At 37.9% G+C, this 25,226-nt stretch overlaps 1 protein-coding gene across 1 annotated transcript; it reads right to left on the reverse strand.

Annotated features, from left to right (window-relative positions):
• Positions 1-18,705: 18,705 nt before the first annotated feature.
• Positions 18,706-25,183, reverse strand: mrpl40 (mitochondrial ribosomal protein L40). Its single transcript, XM_060880705.1, has 4 exons — positions 25,021-25,183; positions 24,654-24,731; positions 24,421-24,576; positions 18,706-19,073 (listed from the first exon to the last, which is right to left on the reverse strand). The coding sequence occupies exons 1-4, from the start codon at positions 25,080-25,082 to the stop codon at positions 18,764-18,766; spliced, it is 606 nt and encodes a 201-aa protein (XP_060736688.1). The 5' UTR covers positions 25,083-25,183; the 3' UTR covers positions 18,706-18,763.
• Positions 25,184-25,226: the final 43 nt, after the last annotated feature.

Consider the following 25,226-nt stretch of genomic DNA (forward strand, 5'->3'; position numbering starts at 1 on the left):
GCACACAGACGCAAGGTCTCTCGCTCCCCCTCCCTCTCTGCCGTGCGTGCGCGCTACAAAGTTGTTTTTTTTTTATTTTTATTGTAACCAAACCTAAGCAAACAAACAAACAAGGTACATAATCAAATCACAAGTAACATTACAATAATCAGCCATAGGTTGAGCATAGCCAATAACAAACAGAGATCACAATAAAACAAATTGACAAAAAGATAAAATAAATAAAAATTAAATAAATAAATAAATAAATAAATAAATAATACTAATTAGTAAACAAATATATATGTATCAAAATAACTCAAAAAGGGCTTTATTTTAAATTAGTTTAATTCTGTCTAACTAGCTTTTGTGTGTTTAACTAATTTTAAGGATTCGCACAAGAGTTTAAACTCATTCATCCACTGGTTAAAGTTAGGTCTAGATTTAAACCATCTGCACTTATGAATGAAAAACTTCCCAAGACATAACAAAAAATTACAAATAAAATCCAACTCTTTGTTTTCCAAAAAAATACCAATCCTAATCATCTTTACAGTAAGGGGAGGGAGTTCACCCTCCTTAGACCGTAACCAGTTTTGCATATCTCTCCAAAAAGGGTGCACCATATCACAAAAGAAGAACACATGCTCTAAATTTTCAAAATTTGTTTCACAAAAAACACAATTATTCACTTCAAGATTAAATTTCAATCTTAAAAATTCGTTGGTGGGATAAATTTCATTTAAAATTTTGAAATTCACCTCTTTAGCTTTAGGAGGGAGGGGGAAAGACAAATTTTTTTTCTTATTTTTTTAATTTCAGAGTTATCAAAATCCTTAAGCATGTAGTCCCGTTTAATAGGGTTTGGATAATAAGCGTGTAAAATTAGTTTTCTAATGACTCTGTTTGTGCATTTTTTGTCACAAAAGTCACAACCTTCTAAGGAGAGCTGCCTCAATTCTGGGGAGACCTTGGAGAACAAAATGTCTTCTCTAACCATTAATCTTACAACAATTGGAATAGCTCTAATCATTCTATTGTAAACATTAACAGAGCACTGCAGTTGGTATTTCTCACAAAATTCTCTGTACGGTAACAAATTTCCATTATCATCTAAGAAATGGGCCACCGCCCAAATCCCTTTGGCTTTCCATTCCTCAAAATATACAGATTTTCTGCCGAAACTTATATCTGTTATTCCAAACTGGAGTGTTGTGAGGAGTAAAGTTATGTTTGAACAGTTGTTTCCAATATAGCAGCACTTGCTGATGAAAGGTTGAAAGTTTAACTGGTAGCGAGGTACACTCAAAGTCGCAGCGTAAAAAAAATTGTATTCCACCCAATCTGCTAAAAATTGCATTGGGGACAATAAACCAAAAAGAGTGACTATTTTGAATAAAGGACTTTAACCACTTCAATTTCAAAACCCCATTCATAATGTCAAAATCAATCGCATTCACACCACCTTCTTCATAATTTTTAATCATATCCTCCTTTCTTATAAAATTACATTTATTCCTCCAAATAAAATTTAAATTCATCCTATTTATTAATTTAATCATCCGTGTCGATATGGGCAAGGTGAAGGCTGGGTAAATTAATCTAGACAAACTATCCATTTTAGACAAAAGAGCTCTCCCAAAGACTGAAAGATCCCTCTGTAGCCATCAATTTAGTATAGATTTACATTTATCTACGTTATCCAACACATTTTTACTCTCTATTGTTTCTCTATCTTTAGAAATAATTATCCCTAAATATTTAACTTCTCTCTTGATTTGTATATTAAATAATGACTGTAACGGGAAGTCATGTAATGTTAACATTTCACATTTTTTAAGATTCAAATGTAACCCTGAGGCTTTAGCAAACTGACTAACAGCATGTAAGGCTAGTGAAATTTGGTGTTCATCCTTTAAAAACAACATTGTGTCGTCAGCACAACTGACTTATAATTATTTGCCTATTCAACACAGTTAAACCTTCAATACCAACAGTTAAACCTTCAATACCACTATTTTTTATCAATATAGATAAAAGCTCTGCAACCATAATGAATAGCAATGGTGATAATGGGCATAATCCTCCAGCCGTGCCGTCATGAAGCATTAGATACCCGGGTCACTGGAGGATTTATATGTTTCTAGCAATTAGACTGATTGTCATCAAATGCTTTGTAAAAATCTAAGAAAATAAGAAACCCACTGCCTTGGACCACATCACTATAGTCAATTAGATCTAACACCAATCTAATATTATTATGGATTGACCTTCCTCTCATAAACCCAGATTGTGTTTCACTAATTATAGTAGAAATACCCTTTTTCAGCAATAGCCCCAGAAAAAAAGTGATAGGCCTCAAATTGTCTAAAAATCTTTTATCCTTGCCACTTTTGGGAATCAATGTAATTAAGCCTTCTTTCATACTTTCTATCAATTCTTTTCTTTCAATACATTCTAATAGGGAATTAAATAATAATTTTCTTAGATCTCCCCAGAAAAATTTAAAAAAATTGTTAGAGAGCCCGTCTGTCCCTGGGGATTTATTTAAAGGCATCCTCTCCACCACTGAATCCAATTCTTCAATCTTAAGATCTAAATCACATAAGACTTTAAACAAGCTCTCGATACGTGGAATATTGTTTTGAATTTTAGCAAAAAAGAGATCTGACTCATCTGAGGAGAAATCTGAAGAATAAAGTTTTGAATAGAATTGGAACACTTCTTTTTCAATTCTTCTAAAATCTTTGCATTCCTCTTCTTGGACCATTAAACTACTTATAGTATTTCTTTGTTGTCTGCTTTTTTTAAATTACTAAAATATGAAGAGTTCTTTTCGCCTTCCTCAATCCACTTGGCGCGGGATCTTATATAAGCACCTTGTGCCCTCTCAAGATACAAATGATCTAATTTACATTGAAGCTCCATCACCTTCTCCTTTTCATAATTATTTAAAATTGGTTTGTTACAACACTGACTTATCTCACAAATTAAATTCCTTTCATATTCCCTTTATTCTTTGTTCAGTTTCTGAGAGAAAGTAATAGAAAATTCCCTAATTTTAAATTTAAGAAATTCCCATTTACTTATATTACAATCAAAAGAATCATCTCTCTCTATAGCCCTTATTAATTCTTTAATTTTATTGCAAAATTCTTCATTATCTAAAAGAAAGGCATTGAACTTCCAGTAACCTTTGTTTCTAAACTGCTTAAATTTAGGTTCTAAAACAAGATCTATAAAGCAATGATCTGTTAGTGGAGCTTTAGACATTGTAGATTGAGAAGTATACTTTAAAATGTTGTCACTGACCATCCAATAATCAATTCTAGACTTGTTCTCCCCATTATGCTTAAACCATGAAAAACCTTCAACTTCAGGATTTAAATATCTCCAAACATCATTCAAATTATTTTCTGTTTTCAAAAAATCCACACTTATATTGAACCGCTCCTTGTCAAGTCTAGGAGGCCACCTATCTTTCCATTCATCTGGAACCATATTCCAATCCCCTCCAAATAAAACATTCTCAGGTGGGTACAAAACTTTGGTTTCTGAAATTATCATTGAAATATCTTCAACTATTTTTTGTTTTTGGGCTGCATTGTTAAAGCCATAAATATTAATTAAAATAATAAAAAGAACATCAATTTTAAGTACCACCATCAATCAGTGACCGCCTTCATCAGCTTTATAAGTGATGACTTCTCCAGGGGTCTCATTTATAAAACTGTGCGTAGGATCCCTACTAAAAGTTTACGTACGCCCAAAAGCCAAAAATGGCGTACACCAAAAAAAAATTCCGATTTATAAAACCGTGCGTACGCACACCTGTAAGCAATGTTCCCTTTATAAATCACAGATCACCCGCAGATGTGCGTACGCGAACCAGCCTCAAATCCTCAAATCCAGCCTCAAAGCCCTGTACACGCCCATTTTTAACCATAAATAGTCAATTCAAATTACTGCGCGGGCGCGAGAGTGGACCTCATTATAATGAGTTAAAAATGGGTTGAAGAGCCAACGTCTCAGAGGGTAGCCACTGTCGCCTGCAGGTTATAATTATATTAAAAGCAACATTGTTATAATTATATTAAAAACAAAATTGTTACATTGTTACTTTTTAATATTGTTAAACTCACCAAGAAGCCAGCCATCACGTACTGCGCCTGCATAAAGTCTGTTCCCTACACTGCTATGTGTCAAGATAAAGGAATCATGTGTTGAACCAGGCCAGCGTGCCACAATGTTTGTGAGGGTCATGTTGGAGTCACATATGATTTGCACATTAATAGAATGCACATGCTTCAGATGGTGCCCTTATAGCAACATGAGCGCAGTCAATTGCGCTGATTACATTTGGGAAACCAGACATTGCTGCAAATTGCATTTTAATTTCGGCCTGTTCTCGCACAGTGTAGGGGAACCTGATGTATCGACTACCCATATTAAGTATACTATTCAAAACGACAGATATTATGGCACTCAGGGACGGCTGTGATATACCAGACCTATAGGGTGAGATGATAGATTCCAATAGAATTATTTCATATACAAAAAGGTCTTAGACACAAAGTTGAGGATTACTTATAGTTTTTTTATATAAATAATTTATCTGTCTGCCAATTCCCGCTGGAAACAGCTGGTTGCCAAGAACCCCAGAGTGGTGAGGACTTGTATTTGGACTGGGATGGCATGGTTCCGGCGTGTTGCCCTCTCTAATTCTGGACCCAATTCAGTACATAGATCTAAGAGCACAGCTCTAGGGAATCTAAATCGGCTTAATCGGAATCTAAATCGTCATCATAATGGGCCAGGATATCATCATGGTCCCTGAAAACTCGTTCTCTCCTTATTCTGCCATTGGCATAATCCTCCAGCAGTGCCATCATGAAGCATTACTTACCCAGGTCACCGGAGGATTTATATGTTTCTAGCAATTAGACATTGTTATCACCTTGACAAAATCACAGAATTAATTTGTGGGCGAAAATTTAAGACGAAAATGTTATAGTGAACACATACTTCTTCATGACGTTTTTGTAATGAACACCGTAATAGTTAGGACCGATGATGAGTACTTCATGACTGTATTTGCAGACTTTGACATTTTATGATAGCTATATGTACATTAATGAAAATATTTCGTTTTTACACTGTGTTCTGCAGTTCTCTAATAAAAGGGTATTTCATGCTATTCTGTATCACATGTAGTCGCGCCATCTCCTCCTGCGCTCCCGTTGTGGACAATGTGACTGTAAGGCAGCGCTGATTATTCATTCATCTTCTACCGCTTATCCGAACTACTCGGGTCACGGGGAGCCTGTGCCTATCCTCAGGCGTCATTGGGCATCAAGGCACGATACACCCTGGACAGAGTAGCGCTGATTATTATTATTATTATTATTTTATTTATAATACATTTTGAATTACGTTTGGATTTTACTAGATGTATAGCCTAAAACAATCGGCACAAATAACAATGTTGGATTTAATCTTCATGATAATGTGGAAATAACGTATGAAATGGAGTGAAAATTAAATGTCATTAATTCTTATAATCGTTCTTCTCACATGTATTTTCTACAATCTAACTTCAGTTCACGACCTCACCATCTGTGTCGCCAATTCCCTTTGTCTCCAGAATGTGCGTACGCACAGCTCAAAGTTTGCTTAAAGGTGCGCACATTTTCCCGTCAAGTTTGTTTTTTATAGATCACAACCTTTGCGCGAAAACTGTTAGACACGCTTTATAAATGAGACCCCAGGACATTTACCCCAGGACTCTAACACGCTTTATAAATGAGACCCCAGGACATTTATTGAAGCATATTGACACTCCTCCGGAATGATTTGAACCATGACTGAAAAATATCTTGTCACCCCATTGATTAGTCCAAAAAGAAGCATCCAAATCTGAAGAATGAGTCTCTTATAGAAACACACAGTTAGCCTTTTGCCCTTTACAAAATAAAAAAACAGCTTTTCTTTTAACAGTGTCCTTTAAGCCCCGAACCTTCAGTGAACTAAAAATAATTTTGTCCTTAATCATCAACGTTAAAACCAAACAAAAAACACAGACGAAGGGAACTAGTAAAACACAAATTGAACTACTACTAGTAACTCAGTCTCTGTGTGAACCGTAGCCTTAGATAGAGCTCCCGTGTTCCATTGAAAAGTTACCAACTACCTGACAATTCGAAACGTATCACTTCATCTATCAACTTCGATCTGTCGTCCATCTATGAAACCGTATGGACCGCGAAAAAAGCAAGTTTTCCTGCCCGCCTTGCTTGATCAATTTGAGGCCACAGCTTTCGTCGGTCCTCCAAATCCTCCCTTGGAAGCATCTCGGCGAATCAAACTCCTTCCATCTTGCAGATAAGAGAAGTTTTGGTGTGACGCCAGATTTCATCTTTTACCCACCTTTGCACGATGACATTTCTGTTTTTATTGTCCATCCTTCTGCCCAGCCTATGGACGATGCCAAAAGCCTCATCCATTTTTGCGTTCATCTTAGGTGCAATTTTACTGAGTAACTGGATGACATGTGACCTGATATCTTCGTCTTTTTTCTCTTCTATGCCTTTGATACGGAGACACAACCTCATTCTATATCTTTCTTGTTCTCTCACTCTCTCCTTAAGATCACAATTGTCCTTGCGCAGATGTTCATTCTGTGTCTCCAAGTCCTTTACTCTTTTCTTGCACTCATTTACCTCTTCCGTGTTGAACTGAATCGCCTTCGTTAAGCTTGCAATCATGGCGCTACTCTGCCTGGCTTGTTCACTTAAATCTGCCAACTTCTCGTCCACCCTCTTTTCCAGATTTAAAAGTGCCTCCAGAATGCTTTCGTTAGAAATCTCAATCTTCTCTCCTTCGACTTTAGGTTTAACTCTTTTTTCCGCCGGAGTTTTACATGGCGTTGATGGAAGGGAGCTAGCACCTCGTTCTCTTTTACTTCGCACAGTAACCTCCATCGCGTAGTCGTGCTCCGTTTCTCTAGCCTCATCTTTCTTTTCGATATTAGGCATCAGAACTTTACCTTTGGGGTCTAATTTCAACTTGGCAGGTTTAATCAGTGTTTGTGCAGACATATTGGCATAAATTGTTGGAATTACTCTCTTTAGTCAAACTTTTGGGAACAACTATCACAAGCCTCGGAAAACACGACTGCTCAACCCGCCATCTTAGCACCGCCCCGCGCGCTCCAAAGTTTGGAGGTTTTTTCTCAGAGTTTTGTCTCTGTCGCACATGCGCGCTCTTGCTCGCTCGCTCGCGATTCCGGACGATTTTAACTAATTTGCGGGCATCAGGGAGCCGCTAACAATATGCAGGAGACTCCCGAACTTCCGGGACACTTGGGATGTCTGCCATTATATATATATATATATACACACATATATATATATATATATATATATATGTGTGCATATGTGTGTATATATATATATATATATATATATATATATATATATATATATATATATATATATATATATATATTTATATATATATATACATATATATACATAGCGGCGACCTATAACCGCTGAGAGGCGAAGTAGCAGGAAGGAGAATTGCTGACGCGTTACACTTGTTCCTTAATCACATTTACTGACGAGAAGACACATGTTGTACAGACTGACGAAATCCACAAACTCAAAAAATGTTGAAGTCCATATGAAAGCCACATTAAAATACATCAATAAAGATTACGGTCAACAGAAAGTAAGCTTTCCCACTACTTCCCCCCTCTTGGTCTACACACTACCAAACAGGAAATGGAGTGAGATATTTATACACTTGAACCCACTGAAGTACCATGACCCGGAAATGCATTCCCAAAATACAAAATAAAAGTCAAACTTATAGTGCTCTTACATTCCAGCCCCTGATTATTACACATTAAATCTGTAATAATCATCAAATAGGGGCATGGTGGCTTAGTGGTTAGCACGTTCGCCGCACACCTCCAGTGTTGGGGGTTCGATTCCCACCTCCGCCTTGTGTGTGTGGAGTTTGCATGTTCTCCCTGTGCCTCGGGGGTTTCCTCCGGGTACTCCGGTTTCCTCCCCAGGTAAACATTTACACTGCAGTATGGCACATACATTCTCATTACGTACTTTACTCAATAAGAGTCTGTTTAGTTCATCCTTGTAGCTACAAAGGTTGTATTCAATAATGTAAGAATTATGTCATATCCGTTGAGAGCTCTCAAATGTCACTATAAGAAGTTCTTTATTTTCCTCCGCTTCAAGAAGACAACAAATTTTTGTAATTGGTCTAGTTAAAAGGGAACTCAGTCTTGATTTGGACTTGTCGTACAAATCCCTTTTTGTCCTTTATGGTGTCCACAATTCTACTCATATTCCAGGAGCTCCTTGGTTCATTGTCGTCCACTAGAAGCACAAAATCTCCCAACTGAAAGTTGCGCGTTTTTACAATCCACTTCTGTCGTTCCTGTAGTAGAGGTAGGTAATCAGTTATCCATCGCTTCCAAAAGAGATTTGACATGTACTGAACTTGACGCCATCTTCTACGTGTATACAAATCCTCTTTAGTGAATGTTCCAGGAGGTAATGTCAAATTCGTCTTCAACAGGAGATGATGATTAGGTGTTAAAACTTATAAATCGTTAGGATCAGAAGAATCTCTTGTTATAGGTCGATTGTTAAAGGGGTGGTAAAACACGATTTCACTTTTCTAACTTTAGCTAGTGTGTAATGTTCCTGTTTGAGCATAAACAACATCTGCAAAGCTACAACGTTCAAAGTTTTAAGCAAAGGGAGATATTTGCTTTTAAAGAAATCCATTTCTAAGGACTACAGCAAACGGCCGGTAAGGACTACACGACATTCCTCCATGGTTGCCGACTTCACTAACCCCGATATTTACATAAACCCCTCCTCCGTGAATATTAAATGTTGGGGGGGGGGGCATGGCCATTTTATATTGCTGTGGAGAAGAGTTGTTGTGGTATGGTTAGTAGGCTGGAGTATCATTGCCGCGATGCCGACGAAACGCTGTTATTTTCATCCGGATTGCAGGTCCACTTTGTTCAGCCTTCCTAGGGACGGGGAAGTTAGGGATCAATGGTTAAAATTTATTTTTAACTCGGTCCCTCATAATTATTACCCAAATCTCGCTCTCTGTGCTGCACATTTTACGGAGGAAAGCTACTGCAATCTTCGCGAGTTCAATGCAGAACTACTGGTAAAAGTAAGGGCTGTGACGTTTTCCGAAAAACGTGCACTAGGCGGTTAGCGAATCACAACACACTGGGCCAGCTAACCAATCAAATCCCATTGCTATTTTTGAGAGACTGGCTTCATAGAACCCGGAAGCCATCAGACCGTTTTACAAGGAGGGACAGAGCAGTGTAGAATAAAGGTAAAATATATGAAAAATAATGCATTTTTTTAAAAAACGAAGCATGAACACGTTACAGTGCACCCCACAAACACAATCAAGCCTTCGAAAAAACGTGTTTTACCACCCCTTTAAGTATGGACTCCACGTCACAAAAGAATGTAAGAAGGCCTTCTTCATCTAAGCGCTGACCTTGAACAATAGCATTCAGAATTTTCCTTATTGATCGAATAAGTCTCTCCCAGATTCCTCCATGGTGTGAACCAGTAGGTGGATTGAAAGTCCATTTTATCTTCTTTTGAAGAAGAACGTCATTGATCTGATTTTGGTTCCAATTTTGTATTGCCTCTCGCAATTCACGTTCAGCTCCGACAAGGTTTGTCCCATTATCTGAGCGCATTTCAGCCACTTGTCCACGTCGTGCAATGAAGCGTCTTAATGCATGAATAAATGAATCTGTATCTAGTGATGCAGTCATTTCAATGTGAACAGCTCTAATGGCAAGACATGTAAAGATAATCCCGTAGTGTTTTAGGGTGACTCTTCCTTGTTTTATCTAAAAGGGACCAAAACAATCTACTCCAACATGAGTAAAGGGTGGCTTATCTGGTAAAACTCGATCTGGTGGTAAATCTGCCATTTGTTGATGTCCTGCAGTTCCATGGAACTTCCTACATACTACACATTTTGATAGAATTCTTCTTATGGCTGCAGCAGCTCCAGTGATTCAATATTGTTGTTGAAGGCTAGCCAGCATCTAGTTTCGCCCACTAAGTCCAACTTGTTCATGAATGTGGTGCAAAATCAGGTTAGAAATGTGCATATCCTTAGTCAGTACGATTGGAGGTTTTGCTTCTTCAGGAATTTCTGCATTACCAAGACGACCACCAACTCTTATAATACCAGACTGAAGTATCGGATTAAGATTGTAGAGAGAACTACTTCTCTTGACGATTCCATTATTTTTCAAACTTGCTAATTCATCAGGAAATTTCCACCTTTGACAGTCGTATGATTTCCATTTCTGACTTTTCCAATTCTTCCAATGAAAGCAAGTCCTTGTATCCAATAGATGTAAACTTCTGTATTCCTTTATCAACAGCTGTCATCTGCTGATATGGATCCAAGGCCTGTGACTGTTTCCGCTCTCTGACACGATCCAACAATATTGTCTTTAAGTGAAGAATCCGTGCAACGGCCTTTTTCAGTCGCATCCAAGAAGAAAAGTAATTAAAGAACTGTGATAAGGAGTCGGATTCTTCCTTGACTTTTATCCGGTTTACCAAAACACTTCCTTTAATTTCAGGATTAGACGTTATCACATCTTTATATGTTGGATCTACTGGCCATTCTTCTTGTGGCTGGACAAGAAATTTAGGACCATAAAGTCACATACTGTTTTGTAGAAATGAATCCACCTTCACTCCTCTAGATGTTAAATCTGCTGGATTACTCAATGAATTCACATTGCACTGTGATATGTCAGAGTTCTTCAGAATTTCTGACACTCTGTTAGACACAAAGCACTTAAATCTTGTGGTCTTATTCTGTAAGTACTTAAGAACCCAAGTACTGCCTGTCTAGAAAACTGATTCCCGAAAGGGTATCTTAAGCTCTCTCATCCATATGTTGTTAATGCGACTAGCAAGTGTGGGAGCTGTAAGTTCCAAGCGAGGAATCATAATGGATTTTAATGGCGTAACTCTTGCCTTGCTTGCTAGAAGAGTTGAATGTGTCAAATTATTGGTGTTGTGAATCAGAAGGTAAGACACCACACCAAATCCTTGCTCACTTGCGTTTGAAAAATTATGCATTTGAGCAGATGTTACTTCACCAAAACAATCAGGCTTTAAACATCTTTTGACCTTGAAACTTTCCAAATGATGCAAGTCATCCAGCCACTTTCTCCAACGTTGAATATATTCTAAAGGAATAACATCGTCTCATCCAATTTCTTTTCTGCATAGATCTTGTAGAATTATCTTTGCAGATAGAATCACAGGTGAGAGGAATCCTAGAGGGTCCTAGATGGAACTAATGATGGAAAGAATTCCTCTTCTGGTGAAAGGTCGATCACTGACTACCACCTTAAATTGAAAGGCGTCTGACTCAGCACACCATTGCACTCCCAGGCCTCTTTCTAGTGGTAAAGCATCATGATCCAAATCCAGGTCCTTTACCTTGCTCTCTCTGTCCTTTTCAGGTATAGCACTTAATACGTCACGACTGTTACTCATCCACTTAGTTAAGTGAAATCCTCCTTTGGCACACATATCAGTGAGGTTCTTATACAGGTGCACAGCATCAGATTCAGATGTTGCAGAGACAAGGCAGTCATCCACATAGAAGTTATTAAACACAACATCCTTTGTCTTGTCGTCATATAGGTCCTTTTGATCTGTTGCACATTTTCTTAATGCAAAGTTTGAGCAACTTAATAAATGTAGAGCTCCAAATAAATGTACCGCCATTCTGTATTCCTCCAAACTGTTGTTTATGTTACCTTCAGGTCACCAAAGGAATCTTAAAAGATCACAGTCTTCTGGGTGGACTTTCACTTGATGAAACATAGACTCTATGTCGGCCATCAGGGCAACAGTTTCTAGTCTGAATCATACAAGTACGCTAACTAGTGAACTAGTTAGGTCAGGACCATGTAAGAGATTACTATTCAAAGATGTACCTTGATAAGAAGCTCCACAATCAAACACAACCCTTATTTTGTGTTTTTTTAGGATGGTATACACCATGATGTGGTATATACCAGAGATGTCCATCACATCTTTCCAACTCAACCATGGGTACTCTTTCTGCATAACCATTACTAATAACATCTTCCATAAAGGTGGTGTAATTTGCATGAAAGATAGGATTCACATTGAACCTTCTTTGCAGATGTACAGCACGCTGTTCCACAATTTTATGATTCATTGCCATAATTACATCGGTGTTTCTAAATGGCAGTCCAATATGATAGTGACCATCAATGAGTTTTGCTGAACGGGACACAAAATCCATAAATTGCTGATCTTCCCTCGATAATCCAATCTGTTCATCATGAGCAGTCTCAGGAAAATCCGCTTTAAACTGTTGCTTCCACAGTTCTTCCAACTTTAGTACCGAAATCCTATTCACCATTACAGGAGATCGATCCACAACATCCTCATTTGTGACCGGAACTTTAAGTGGTCTGTTAACCGCCCAGCCAAACATAGTTTTTATTGCATAGGGACCATTATTCTGACTTCGTGTGATCTGCCAAGGTTCTAATGCCTGTGGAACATTGGCTCCAATCAACAGTTCAACATCAGAGCCTATTCCAGGTAAGTTGAGGTGAGACAAATGTGGCCAATTCTATGAGGCTATATTAGCTGTGGTTACAGGCATAGCATCTTGAGTATATACTTCAGGTAATAAGCAATAATGTTCCAGATTCAACCCAGACACTTCCAAATCATTCAGGACATAACTACAGTACTAACTGATTTGTCTTGACTTATGGTCCTGAGAAGAATATTCACTTTTTTCCCAGGGAGATTGAGCTTATTCATTAGTTACTTTCCGTACAAAAGGAAGCAGAGCTGCCTGAATCCAGAAAAGCGTACGTTTTGCTTATCAATAAGCTGTAGCATGTTCATGTAACTGAGGTCATTTAGAGGACTCGTTCCATTACAAGTTCCATTTCCATTATTCCAATTGTCCAGTAATGACATGCTAGATTCAGGACTTGTATGTTGTATGTTGTATTTTAGGTCTGGTTGACGGTTGTTGTACTTGAGTTTGAGCATGCGTTGAAATCCCTTGTGCAGCATGAGCTTGAGATGTTCCATAAGCAGACAAAGTTTGTGATACAACTGGCTCAGTATCTGAAGGAATCACTGCTTCCACATCAATATGATAAGAACCGGATTTAATTCTGTTAGCAGAGGTATATGATCCCAGTTTTGCATTTTGATACACCTTTACTCTAGCCAGTTTGGTTTCCAACTCCAGTTTTTCTCTTGTTTTCCTCAGTTGCTCTTCTTGCTCCTCCAATGTATGTTTCCTGTGTAACATTTGTTGAGCAGCCAATAATGCAGCCAATAGAGCGGCCAATAATGCAGCCATTTATTGACGAGACGACATACATGTTGTACAGACTGACAAAAACCACAAACTCATAAACAAAAAAGCATACGATGATGCAGAACACTAAAGACACACTTGTTGGCTGATTATGTTGAAGTCTATATGAAAGCCACATTAAAATACATCAATAAAGATTACGGTCAACAGAAAGTAAGCTTTCCCACTTACTTCCCCCTTCTTGGTCTACACACTACCAAACAGGAAATGGAGTGAGATATTTATACAATTGAACACCCACTGAAGCACCATGACCCGGAATTGCATTCCCAAAATACAAAATAAAAGTCAAACATATAGTGCACTTACATATTTTTTATATATATATATATATATATATATATATATATATATATATATATATATACACACACACACACACACACACATTATATATATATATATATATATATATATATATATATATATATATATATATATATATCTTTGTAGTCTCAACATAAAGCATGGCTCACCAAGCAAATTAACATGAAAGGTAGTCACAATAGAACAGTGGGCATCGTGCTAAGTGCTAGTAGATCGGAGAAACGGACTGTTGCACGGGTAGTTTGTAAAGAGTCTGTGGACATACCTGCCTTATCTAATGCAACCCCAGGGGAAGGAAGGGTTCATTACCTAAGTATACCTTCAAGCCTCTTGTTGGAGCCAGGAAATTCACCCTTACCTGGTGGCTTGATTAAGGTACCTTCTCGTGTCCATTGCAAAACCTATGTTTCTGGTTCAAGTTGTGAAACTCACGAAGACCTAAGGTTTTCAGAGATGGTGCAGTATGCAACCCATCTGGTTGATTGCTGATTGTTGATTGGTTCCAATTGCTCAGACCTATCGGCATATTCTACCTACTCAGTATGGCAAGGTCAGGAAACATATCACCAAGCTTCTTAAGAAGGGGGTTATCAAACCGAGCAATAGTGCTTTTGAATCGCCCATAGTACTGGTTAGGAAGAAGGAAGGTAGTCTTAGACTATGTGTGGACTACAGGCAGTTAAACACTAAGACAATGCAAGATGCCTTTCTTTAGTCTAGCATAGATGAGAGTTTTGACGCATTGCAAGGTGTCAAGTTATTTTCAATCATTGACCTGGCTAGCAGATATCATCAGGTAGCAGTGTGTGAGCAAGACCAAACAAAGACCGCATTTACTACCCTGTTTGGTATATTTGAATACCCCATATGCTTTTTGGTGTCTGTAATGGATCATCTACTTTTCAGCATCTTATGCAAGCTGCTATGGGAGATTTAATCATCCATGTTATGCTGGTCTATCTGGACGATATCCTTGTATACTCATCTATGTTCAAGGAACATCTTCTAGACTAGAGATGGTTTTTAATAGGCTGAAGGAAATAGGACTCAAGGCAAAGCTTGAGAAATGCCATTTTCTCCATTATTAAGTAAAGATCTTGGGTCATCAAATATCAGCTCAAGGCAATGGTTCTGACCCTGGAAAAATAGAAGCAGTGAAACAATGGAAAACTACTACTAAGTACAGTAAAGGAGTTAAGATAATTCCTAGGTTTGTGTAGTTATTACAGCAAATTTATTGGAGATTTTTCCAAGTTTGCCAGTCCTCTTCATGACTTGGTGAACTTTTGCCTGAGACAGCAGGATGTTGTCACTGAAATAATTTGAAACTTAAAAATTAAAAAATTTACTAAAAATTGACTAATGAAAATCAGACATTGCATTTGAATTGTGGTTGAATAGAAGCCAAAAAAAATGAAACTTAGCTGGACAAAAAATTATGGTACCCCTAGAAAAGATTAAAATTAAGCATCAGTATTTAGCATCACAAGTGCCTTAAACTAATCAGTCAGTCTGCTAATTTACAGGGTGAAAAAAAGTCACTGTGCTGTTTGGTATCATGGTGTGCATGTCACTGAACATGGACCACAGAAAGCTAAGGTGAGAGTTGTCTCAGGAGATTATAAGGAAAATTATAAATAAACATGTTTCAAAAGGGAGTAGAAATGGATTCTAGAAAAGTACATGCAGTAACGGATTGGCCATCACTCACAACCATAAAAGAGTTGCACCTATTTCTGGGTTTCACCGAATTCTACCGCCATTTCATTTGGAACTACAGTTCCGTGGCCTTACCACTCACAGGACTGTGGAACTGGAGCACAACTGTCACAGCATCATGGTAGTCCAGGAAATTATTATCCATTTTACTTCAGAAAACTTATGATGGCAGACTCCAACTATGATATAAGCAACCGTGAACTCTTATCTATAAAGGAGGCCCTCGGGGAATGGCAACACTGGCTCGAGTGAGCCAAACATCTGTTACAGGTAATTACAGACCACAAAAATCTGGAATAGGTTAAGTGTTCTAAGAGGCTCAATCCCCTTCGGGCGAGATGAACCTTATTCTTCACCCGTTTCCAATTCACTGTAACTTAACTCCCTGAAACAAAAAAAGCAAAGATTATGCCCTTTCATGTCGCCTGACCTCATTCAGCAACCCCAAGCCCATATGGCCATCCTCCATTCTCCTGGCCCCAGTCCAGTGGGACATTATGGGCAAAGTCCTGCAGGCACATCGTACAGAACCTCTAACTTCCTGACTTTCCTACCTCTAAACTGTAGGTTTCCACAAACATGTGACACCGTGTTTTTCACTGGGTTCATGCTTCTTGTGAATCCAGCCACCCAGGGATCTGGTGAACTATATCACTCCTACAAAATTCCTTCTGGTGGCCCTCTCTGTTCGAGGACATAAAGAATTATGTGAAAGCCTGTCACGCATGTGTTCAATCCATATCCAGTCATCAGCTCCCCTCAGGACCCGCTGTAAATTAAATTACTCTAATTTATTGAATTGAGCTGTGAGAGTTCAATTCAATTAAATTCAATTTTATTTGTTTAGCACTTTTAACAATGGACATTGTATCAAAGCAGATTTACAGAACATACAATTTATGTACATTTATTTATCCCTATTCATATGTAATGGTGACTGTTGCAAGAAAATCTCCCGTTGATGGTATGAGGAAGAAACCTTGAGAGGAACCAGACTCAAAACCCATCCTCATTTGGGTGACACCAGAGTTTGTGAATATAAATTATAAACACTGGAGAGTGTGATTATAAATAATGTCTTTTCTAAGGTCATACACAATCATTTTGGAGTTGTGTAACGAGGAGCTCCCGAGCAACACATCAGCACCTCCGTGTTAGTTATAAATTCAGTATTTGACATTTGTTATGATCATGTCACTTACTTTTTCACTTTTTTCACCAGTCATGACCTATTAATTGGATGTAAAAAAAAAAGAACATGCATACCTTTAGATGCATCATAGGTCTGTATCGTTTGTTATTAAGTTTATCTAAAATTATGGTAGCCTTAACTTAATATTTTGTTGCACAAACAGACTGCATGTTTAAACTCCACAGATGTTCAACCAGCTCATAGAAGGGCAAATCAGAATATTCTAATGTTTTGCTCTTAGCCATTCTTGTGTTTTACCTGTGTGTTTTGGGTCATTATCCTGTTGGAGGACTCCGGTCAGCTTTCTGACACTCGGCACATTATGCTCCAGAATGCCTTGATTTTCTCGAGATTTCATTGTACCCTGCACAGATTCATGACACCCTGTGCCAGATGCAGCAAAGCAGCCCCAGAACATAACAGAGCCTCCTCCATGTTTCACAGAAGTTAGTGTTTTTCTTTGTATGCTTTATTTTGCATCTGTGAACTTAGAGCTAATGTGACTCCAGTTTTGACTCACCTGTCCAAAAGACATTCTCCCAGTAGCTTTGTGGCTTGTCAATATGCATTTTGGCAAATTCCAGTCTTGCTTTTTTATCATTTGCTTTCAACAGTGATTCAACAATGCTCAATGATGGAGATACAGCATATGTAGAATGTTATTTTGTGTATTGATTAAGAGGTTGTTCTCCTTAAACTCCTTGTGCAGTTCTCAACTTCTCTACAAATGTCCAAAATCTTCATAAAGCTTATTCCAACAGGAGCCCGTACATCTTTAGATTTCTTTGGGATCCTTGCAAAGTTGGCCTCTTCTCTTTGGTGGTCCGGAAACGTAATGAAGTTTAACACAATCCATAAGCCTCGGAATGGACAGAAAAAGACAAGCAAGTAAAGAGGAATTAGTGTAGCTGATGTTCATAATATTAGTAAGCACTAAATGATAATGTGCATTTGATCAGATGTCCTGGTGCACAAGGTTATAAGATGTATTATGTGTATGCCTGGCTAAAGAGATGTGTCATTGATTTACATTTCAACTGGGAGAGCGTGTCTGAGCCCTGAACACTGTTAGAAAGGCCATTCCAAAGTTTAGTGGCTAAATGCACTACCGCCTTTAGTGGACTTTGATGTTCTCAAAGAGCATGATGTTTAGAGCCTCGTATGTAGCATGAATTTGTAATTGATTCGAAACTAGTGCAGGGATGATCAAATTGGGGTTATATGTAAGAACTCTGGTGACTGCATTTTGGACTAACTGTTGAAGATGCAGGACAACCACCTAGTAACGCATTACAATAGTCTTGTCTGGATGTTATGAATGAATTAACTAGCTTTTTTGCATCAGACACAGATAGGATGATTCTTAAATTGGCAATTTTTCTAAGGTGGAAGAAAATGGTGCTATGTAGGTTTCTGTCTAATAGAACACCCAGGTCTTTCACTGTTGAGCTAGTACTGACAGCACAAAATGCAAACTGACTTGTGAGGGTTTCTGTGTACTGGTTTTTGGACCGATAATTATTATCCGTCTTATCACAATTTAATAATAGAAAGCTGTCTTTAACACACTCAGTTAACAGACAATTTAGATATTTAGCTATAGTTTTGATGAGATATATAACTGGAACTCACAGCATAACAGTGGAAACTAATCCTATGTTTTCTGGTTGTTTCCCAAGAGAACCATGTATATTGAGAGAAGCAGAGGTCCTTAAACTGATTCTTAAGTAGAACAAAACTTGTTACTCAGTGTTTTGATATTATGAATGCTTCATCCATAAAACAGAATTGAATTTGACATTAATAACTAAAGCTCTGCTATAAGCACAGTGCTGATACATTGATATTAATTTATAAGTCAATTAGCCTGTAAAAATACAAACATAAATGAACACAGCCTGCCTTTCTAGAGATTTTTGATGAGCATTTTAGTACAGCTCATTATAAGTCATGAAATGAATTAAAATGTTATAAAAATGACAAGCCAAAAGTTTATACAGTATATTCATATTTTATTTCATTATTACTACAGAAGTCAATTAGGTTTTATCATTGAGTGTACACTCGTGTAATGTTGTTATATTTGCCATAGGGGGCCTCTTGGTTTTGAACAGGTGGTGTATAGCAAGGACCATGGCGCTGGAAAGGGAAAAGACTACAGTCAGGGCCAAGTGCTGTTTTGTAAAGCTCTTCTGATTCCAGCTGAAGCTCTTTTAATGCTTGTGTCTGAGCCAGTAGAGCCCCTTCTATAGCAGTCATGTCAGCCTGGTGCTGGGAGTTTTTGTATCTGGACCATTCCTTAAGCAGCAGTGCCCTTCGCTCAATCTCTTCAAATGACAACTTGAGATGAATGCGGACTCTAAAAGCATACAATATTGAAATTAATTAAAGCAAACCACCCAAACTAGATTTCATCTCGAGAAAAAAAATTAATATCGTTCTTTATAATACTTAGGCTTTATCTCTTAAGCTACTGCTGAAAATAAAAGAAAATACTGAGATTTTATTTTGTTGAGGACCATAATAAAAACAGACATCCCAAGTATCCCGGAAGTTCCGGGAGTCTCCCGCATATTGTTAGCGGCTCCCTGATGCCCTGATGATTAGTTAAAATCTCCCGGAATCTAGAGCGAGCGAGTGAGCAAGAGCGCGCATGCGCGACAGAGACTGTGCTCCAAACCCTGTAGCGTGCACGGCAGAGAGGGAGGGAGAGCGAGAGACCTTGCGTATGTGTGCTAGTGTGCGTGTGCCTAATTAAAGGTAGGGTCTCCGATGTTTGCAAGCCAATGTTGATATTTGAAATCACCAAAACAAACACGCCCCTAACCCAAATGGGTGTCACCCCTGTATTGGTAGCTCCACCCACACATACCTACGTAACCCAGGCAACTAATGGAAAGAAATGTGTCTTCATTATAGCTGAAGGGAAGAACAATACGATTGCAGATAAACAAACAAGCAAAAATGACAAGCATAATCAAGCAAAGGACGGCATATATTAGTTCTGTGAAACAAAGCAAAACCAACGTTACTCACCTATCGAGAAGGAAAAAGCAACCTCGGTGTCTTAAGTAAAGTTGGCCGCATATTCACAGATTCGAGTTTCCCGAGTCAATAACTCCTGAGCTAAACGCTTTCTTCGCTTTCTCCGTTTTTATCCTCCATGTCATTGTTAAAATCGCTTTCTGCTAATGTCACACATGCGCACTGAACACTCTCTCCGCCCATATTGACAAGACACGCCCCTTTCTGCTCATCGGCTACACGTTTGTTTTGTTTAGTTTGTCGTTCCGACTCATTTTCTGAAGCATTTCTCAAACATCGGAGACCCTACCTTTAAGCGCATGTAAGACAGAGAGCATACTGATTGGCCTGTTTTAGTAAGTCAACCAATCAATTGTCAGTGTGGGTGGACTTTTCTCTCTTCTCCGAACCGAATTAATCAATGTATCTAGAAATAGGAGTGCCATCATGGCCCATGGCAGAGGGAGAGTACCCCAAAAAACCACAGTATAAGACACATTTTACGCCAGACTACACAAAAGTGTACCCGTGTCTTATAAGCGTTAAAAATAATGACAATCTTGCACGCTGTAAAGTTTGTAACAGTGACTTCAGCATTGCCCATAGCGGGGTAAATGATTGTAAAAGACATGTTGATGTGACTTCAACAAGTTTCATTTAATCTTCAGCTTATATAAAGAGTAAAAGTTATCTACATATTTTATGTAGATCACTTGGTGATGGTTTCCGGGGGTTGTTTTTCGGAATACCTCCCGGAAAATACTTTTTGCAGGTTGGGATGTCTGTAAAAAGATTAATCACAATCATACCGATGATTCCTTTTTTGGGTTCGAAATTTCAAATCTGCATAGAGGAACAAATAAGACTAAGGCTGGGGTCAGCCCCATTGCATTAGATGACAGTTTCTTGAGCAAATATTAGTGATGACTAGCTGATGTGACAGTCTGTGGTGGTACACACTTCCATGTAATCTCAGTAAACAGTCACAATTACCTAACAGTCACACGATCACACTGTTCGCTCATTGTCAAGAAATGGTTAGTGTTTACACATTATAGTGCATTATTATTACTCATATTTTTCTCATTACAGTGCTGATAAAGAATTGTATTCTAAAAATAACTTGCTCTTCCTTCTACTATTACTAATTATTAAAAAAAGTGTTTGCAAAGCACCATAACACTCTTGTGCTGTTGAGAGCACATTGTCAAGGAAATGTCTTAACTGATCTGTTAATTTCTCTCGCCATGTTGACAGTGATATGGGGTCAAATAGCAGAAAAGCATTTTATTCTATATCAATAATCTAAACAAGCAAACATGTCGGCACATTATTCACAGAAAAGGGCCAAATCCCTTCTCCAATCTGGCTTAAAATTTTAGTCTGAACTAACAATTTCCTTAATTTAACTATAAATATGAATTATATTTTACTACACAGTTGTGCTCAAGGAATGCATAATGGCCCATACACACATTCCCTGAATGCAAATATGCAAATTCTGGTAGTGAAAGTGTTCAAACACACAGATAGATATAAGATGAATAAAATGATTAATATATAATAACAGATTAATAAAATGATTATCCACTTCTTTTAATGTTATAGGAGTTGCAGTCCATAGGTCTGTATTATATTAAATTGGGGTATATATACATATGAGCATTATTTTTTTATTTTAATTGAGTTGATTTTATTGAAATGACCCAAAACTGCAAAATACAAACACAAATTTCCATCTCCATGTTTAATGCCCCATAAACAAATACACCCACACTAAAAAATAAACCCACCTACACTAAATGTCCTAAAACAAACCGTGAATAACCTCTATAGAAGTGGGAGCATGGTTGTGAACTGTCTGTGGATGCAGAGGAAGCAGTTTGAAGCAGGTTACATGTGGTGATACTCACACGTGTCTTATAACCTGCTGCTGCTACTGTCAGAAAAAGACCAACTCACGCTCCAACAGCTTATGGTCATGACCTTGCTGATGTACCCAAATCTAAAGCAGGCTATTTAGACACAGGTTGACCCCACCCCAAAAAACAGCACTGTCAGCACTAATGTTCAGTGAACTTTGCTGCATATTCACATTTGTCCAAATGCCTTGAAGACACTTGTTGATGGTGGCTGCTGCCAGAGAAGTGTAGTACTGAAGAAGTGGTGCAGCAGCAGTTCATTACAAGATTACTGAAAGGGACAGCGGAATGAGTCTAGTGTCCCCATGTGGTGTCACTAGATGAGGTAAGGGATCAAACTGGTCAAGGACCATTTGGCAGCAAAATACAGAACAGGAGAAGCCCCTCTCTTATAAAACCCTCTTTCTTCCTCTTTTTCTCCCTGCCCACCCTTGCCTCCCTGATTGAGAAGAATTCCATAAGGCCAGTAATTTGACCCTTCTGAGATGAGTAGCATCTTTTCCACAACCATAGGATATGTCTTCTGACATGGTTGTTTAAAAAATTAATGCATCAGTCAGGGTTCAATAACTTGTTGCCAGCTGAACCATATTAATCACTGCAGTTTTTATCCAACAGAAGGCTCTTATCAATTTGCTTGCATCAAGGTGATGACACTTCTTTGGCCAGGCAGTGTATATGCATGTATATGTATAATTGAAAAAATATTTGCATCAAAAGACAAAAATAATAGCTGAAACAGTTTAAAGGCAATATAGTGATGCAGAATAAAATTAATGCATGCACTTATGAGTAGATTATGAAACTTCCCATGTAAATTAATGTACATCAATTTCACATGCTAAACATGTTAATAATTCAGTTATTAATAGTATTTTAAAATTTTATGTTTCATGACATGTGCCACTGAATAAGTACTGTACAATAACCTAGAATTAGGCTCAAAGTTTAATGTATTGCTGCTTGCTGCAAAACAGCTCTGAGAGATGTCCAATGATCTGCTGGGCAAGCATAAGCAGATCATTTTGCTACAGTACAAAAAAACAGCATTGTCCTGGCAAAATCTGTATCAACTGGCAAAGCTGTATGTGTAAATAAAACATGACTTCCCCCTACTGGTCTTGTCTTCGTTGCACCTGCAGCATGTGATCCTACATTATACCACATGAAATCACATGATATGCATTTTCAATAGCAAAATTTTGGAGCTCATCCAGAGGCAGAGATATCACATTAAGTTTAGTAATTGGTTCTCTTACTAATTCCACTGTCTTTGTGATAACCAGGGCAAGCCCATGTTTTGTGCAGGACCGAGGGAGGCAAATATTTTGTAGCAAATGTCACATTAAATTATGACTGTAGATGCTGAGCTATAATACAGAGGGGATGTGACAATATTCACATTTATTAAGCATGCTAACAGGTCTACTGTGGTTCTTGCTTTCCTGCTTCCTAACCCACCAGAAAAACAACAACAAATTCTAATTAAAAAAATAAAATTCTGCAGTGGTATGCCAATATAGTTTCTTACCAAGTATTTTTGGCAGACATAAGCAATTTAATTAAGTAGGTCTATCTATTTGGCTGACATTAACTTTTATTTAAACAAGTCTTAGTACTACATAGCTACATCTTAGATTTTAATTGAATAACAGGGAAGAAATATAAGATCATCATTAACCTGGTATCCATCTTCTCTTTGGCTTGGCATTATTTGTACAGATACAACAGTCTCTAGAGTTTACAAAGACTGGTGCAAAAAACAAAAACATCCTTTGAGCAGAGGGTCTGCACGCTTAAGCACCTTGTTGATAAAAGAAATCAAAGGCGAATTACAAGACCTCTCTGACAGGTAGTCTAAAGTAATGCAACCTCTCTATATCTTTGGTGTGCAGAAAAGCACCTCAAAATGCAACACACTCAAACCTTAAGGTGGACATTCTATAACAGCAGAACACCACATCAAGATATAGTCCTATCAACCAAAAACAGGTGATTTTTTTTTTCTAATCTTAAAATGTCCAATGTACCCATGTTTGCCCCAGATTCCAGGTCTTGAAAGGAATCATGTACGATGTTTAGTGCATTCTGAGATGCTTTTCTTCTCAATGCTGTTGTAAGCGAGTAATGGGTGATTATACAATATACGATAATCCTACACAAACACCTATTGACTGGCTTCTTTGCAAGTCATGAGAAATGAGAGGGGCAGGACTTCCTACCAGTGTTAGATATAAGAGTTCAAACCACCTACACAATCATTCTAGAGTCATATGTCCATTGACTCATCACCCACTTTATGGAAAGAAAAAAATGACAATGAAATACTTTTCACTGATAACTTGTATTAGTGTACATCAATGTAACACTGACACAGTGGCAAAGTTATGGGAGAGCTTGGGCTCACCTAGAAGGCATGGCCTACACATAAGGCACTTTTGTAACTTAAAAATAAATTGTCTGTTTCAATTAATGTCAATTCACAGGAACTGGTGTAAACTTCTCTGATATTTCAATTTCTGAGATTTTAATGGTTCGTTTTTTTTTTAAATCTCAAAATCATACTCAGTAGCAAAAACAAATTTTTTTTTTTTTTTTTTTTATAAGTCATACTTTCTGGGTTTATGAACTGCTTTAAGAAACAAAAAACATCATATTTTTAAATGTGAACAAGCACAAGTAAACCTCTCTTTTGGATGGAAGATTTTTTTGATTAAAACCCCGTAATTCATCAGCAAGTAAGTTATAGATTTATATTACCTGTTCTCATCAAAGTACTTGACTGGAGGTATAAAGTCTTCTATAGGAATAAGCTCGGGTGGGATTTTTTCAAGCTTCTTCACCTTCTTCTTCAGACGCTCTTTTACCATAAGCTCACGGCGCGGGTCAACCTTCTTCTTTTTCTTAGGCTCAGCTCTATTCAGGATGAGAACAGAGGCAGAGTTAAAATCGCAAGTGTATTTTATTTTCACCACGAACCTCACTTCACTGACCTCAGCGGGACTGAAGTCTTCAGCGAAACCCCTGAGGTGATCCAGTGGCTATGCCTGACAGAGCTTACAGGCCTGCATCTGAGGACAGAGCCGGAAATAAATGTGTAAAGTTCAACATGGGGACAACATACATGCGTACACTCATGCAAATGTGCCTATCTACAAAAGCTCATTCGGAATACTCACTCCACATAGGCATAGCACAAGAAAGGTTCTTTAAAACAGTTTCTCCAAATTATAATAAATTAAACAAACCATTTTGTTTGCTAGGTAGATTTTACAAAGCCCAAGCAATTGTTCTTCGGTAAGCCTACTTGCTAGCATGCTAGACACTTCAGCATACATTAAGGAAATGTAAATAACATACCCCGATAATAAAACCTGTCTTGCAAGCATATGCATGACCACTCGACAACCAGTCTTTGCCATTGTTGATTTAAGGAATGGATAAAAACCGTTGAAATGAGAACACAAGCTACTCGCTCATCTAGCCAATGATACTGACGTTTTACTACGAATTATCTAGGGTATATGCAGGTAAGTTCTTACAAACGCAGTTTCGATTATTTTTAA

This window comes from Tachysurus vachellii, chromosome 11 (assembly GCF_030014155.1).
Source record: "Tachysurus vachellii isolate PV-2020 chromosome 11, HZAU_Pvac_v1, whole genome shotgun sequence".
NCBI classification, from domain to species: domain Eukaryota; kingdom Metazoa; phylum Chordata; class Actinopteri; order Siluriformes; family Bagridae; genus Tachysurus; species Tachysurus vachellii.

Coding starts and splice junctions, on each gene's coding strand:
- mrpl40 (XM_060880705.1), bottom strand. CDS start 25,082: ATGGCAAAGACTGGTTGTCGAGTGGTCATGCATATGCTTGCAAGACAG. Junction 24,732..25,020: donor AGACAGGTTTTATTATCGGG/GTATGTTATTTA, acceptor CTCTGTCCTCAG/ATGCAGGCCTGTAAGCTCTG. Junction 19,074..24,420: donor AAGTACTTTGATGAGAACAG/GTAATATAAATC, acceptor GTATGCTTTTAG/AGTCCGCATTCATCTCAAGT.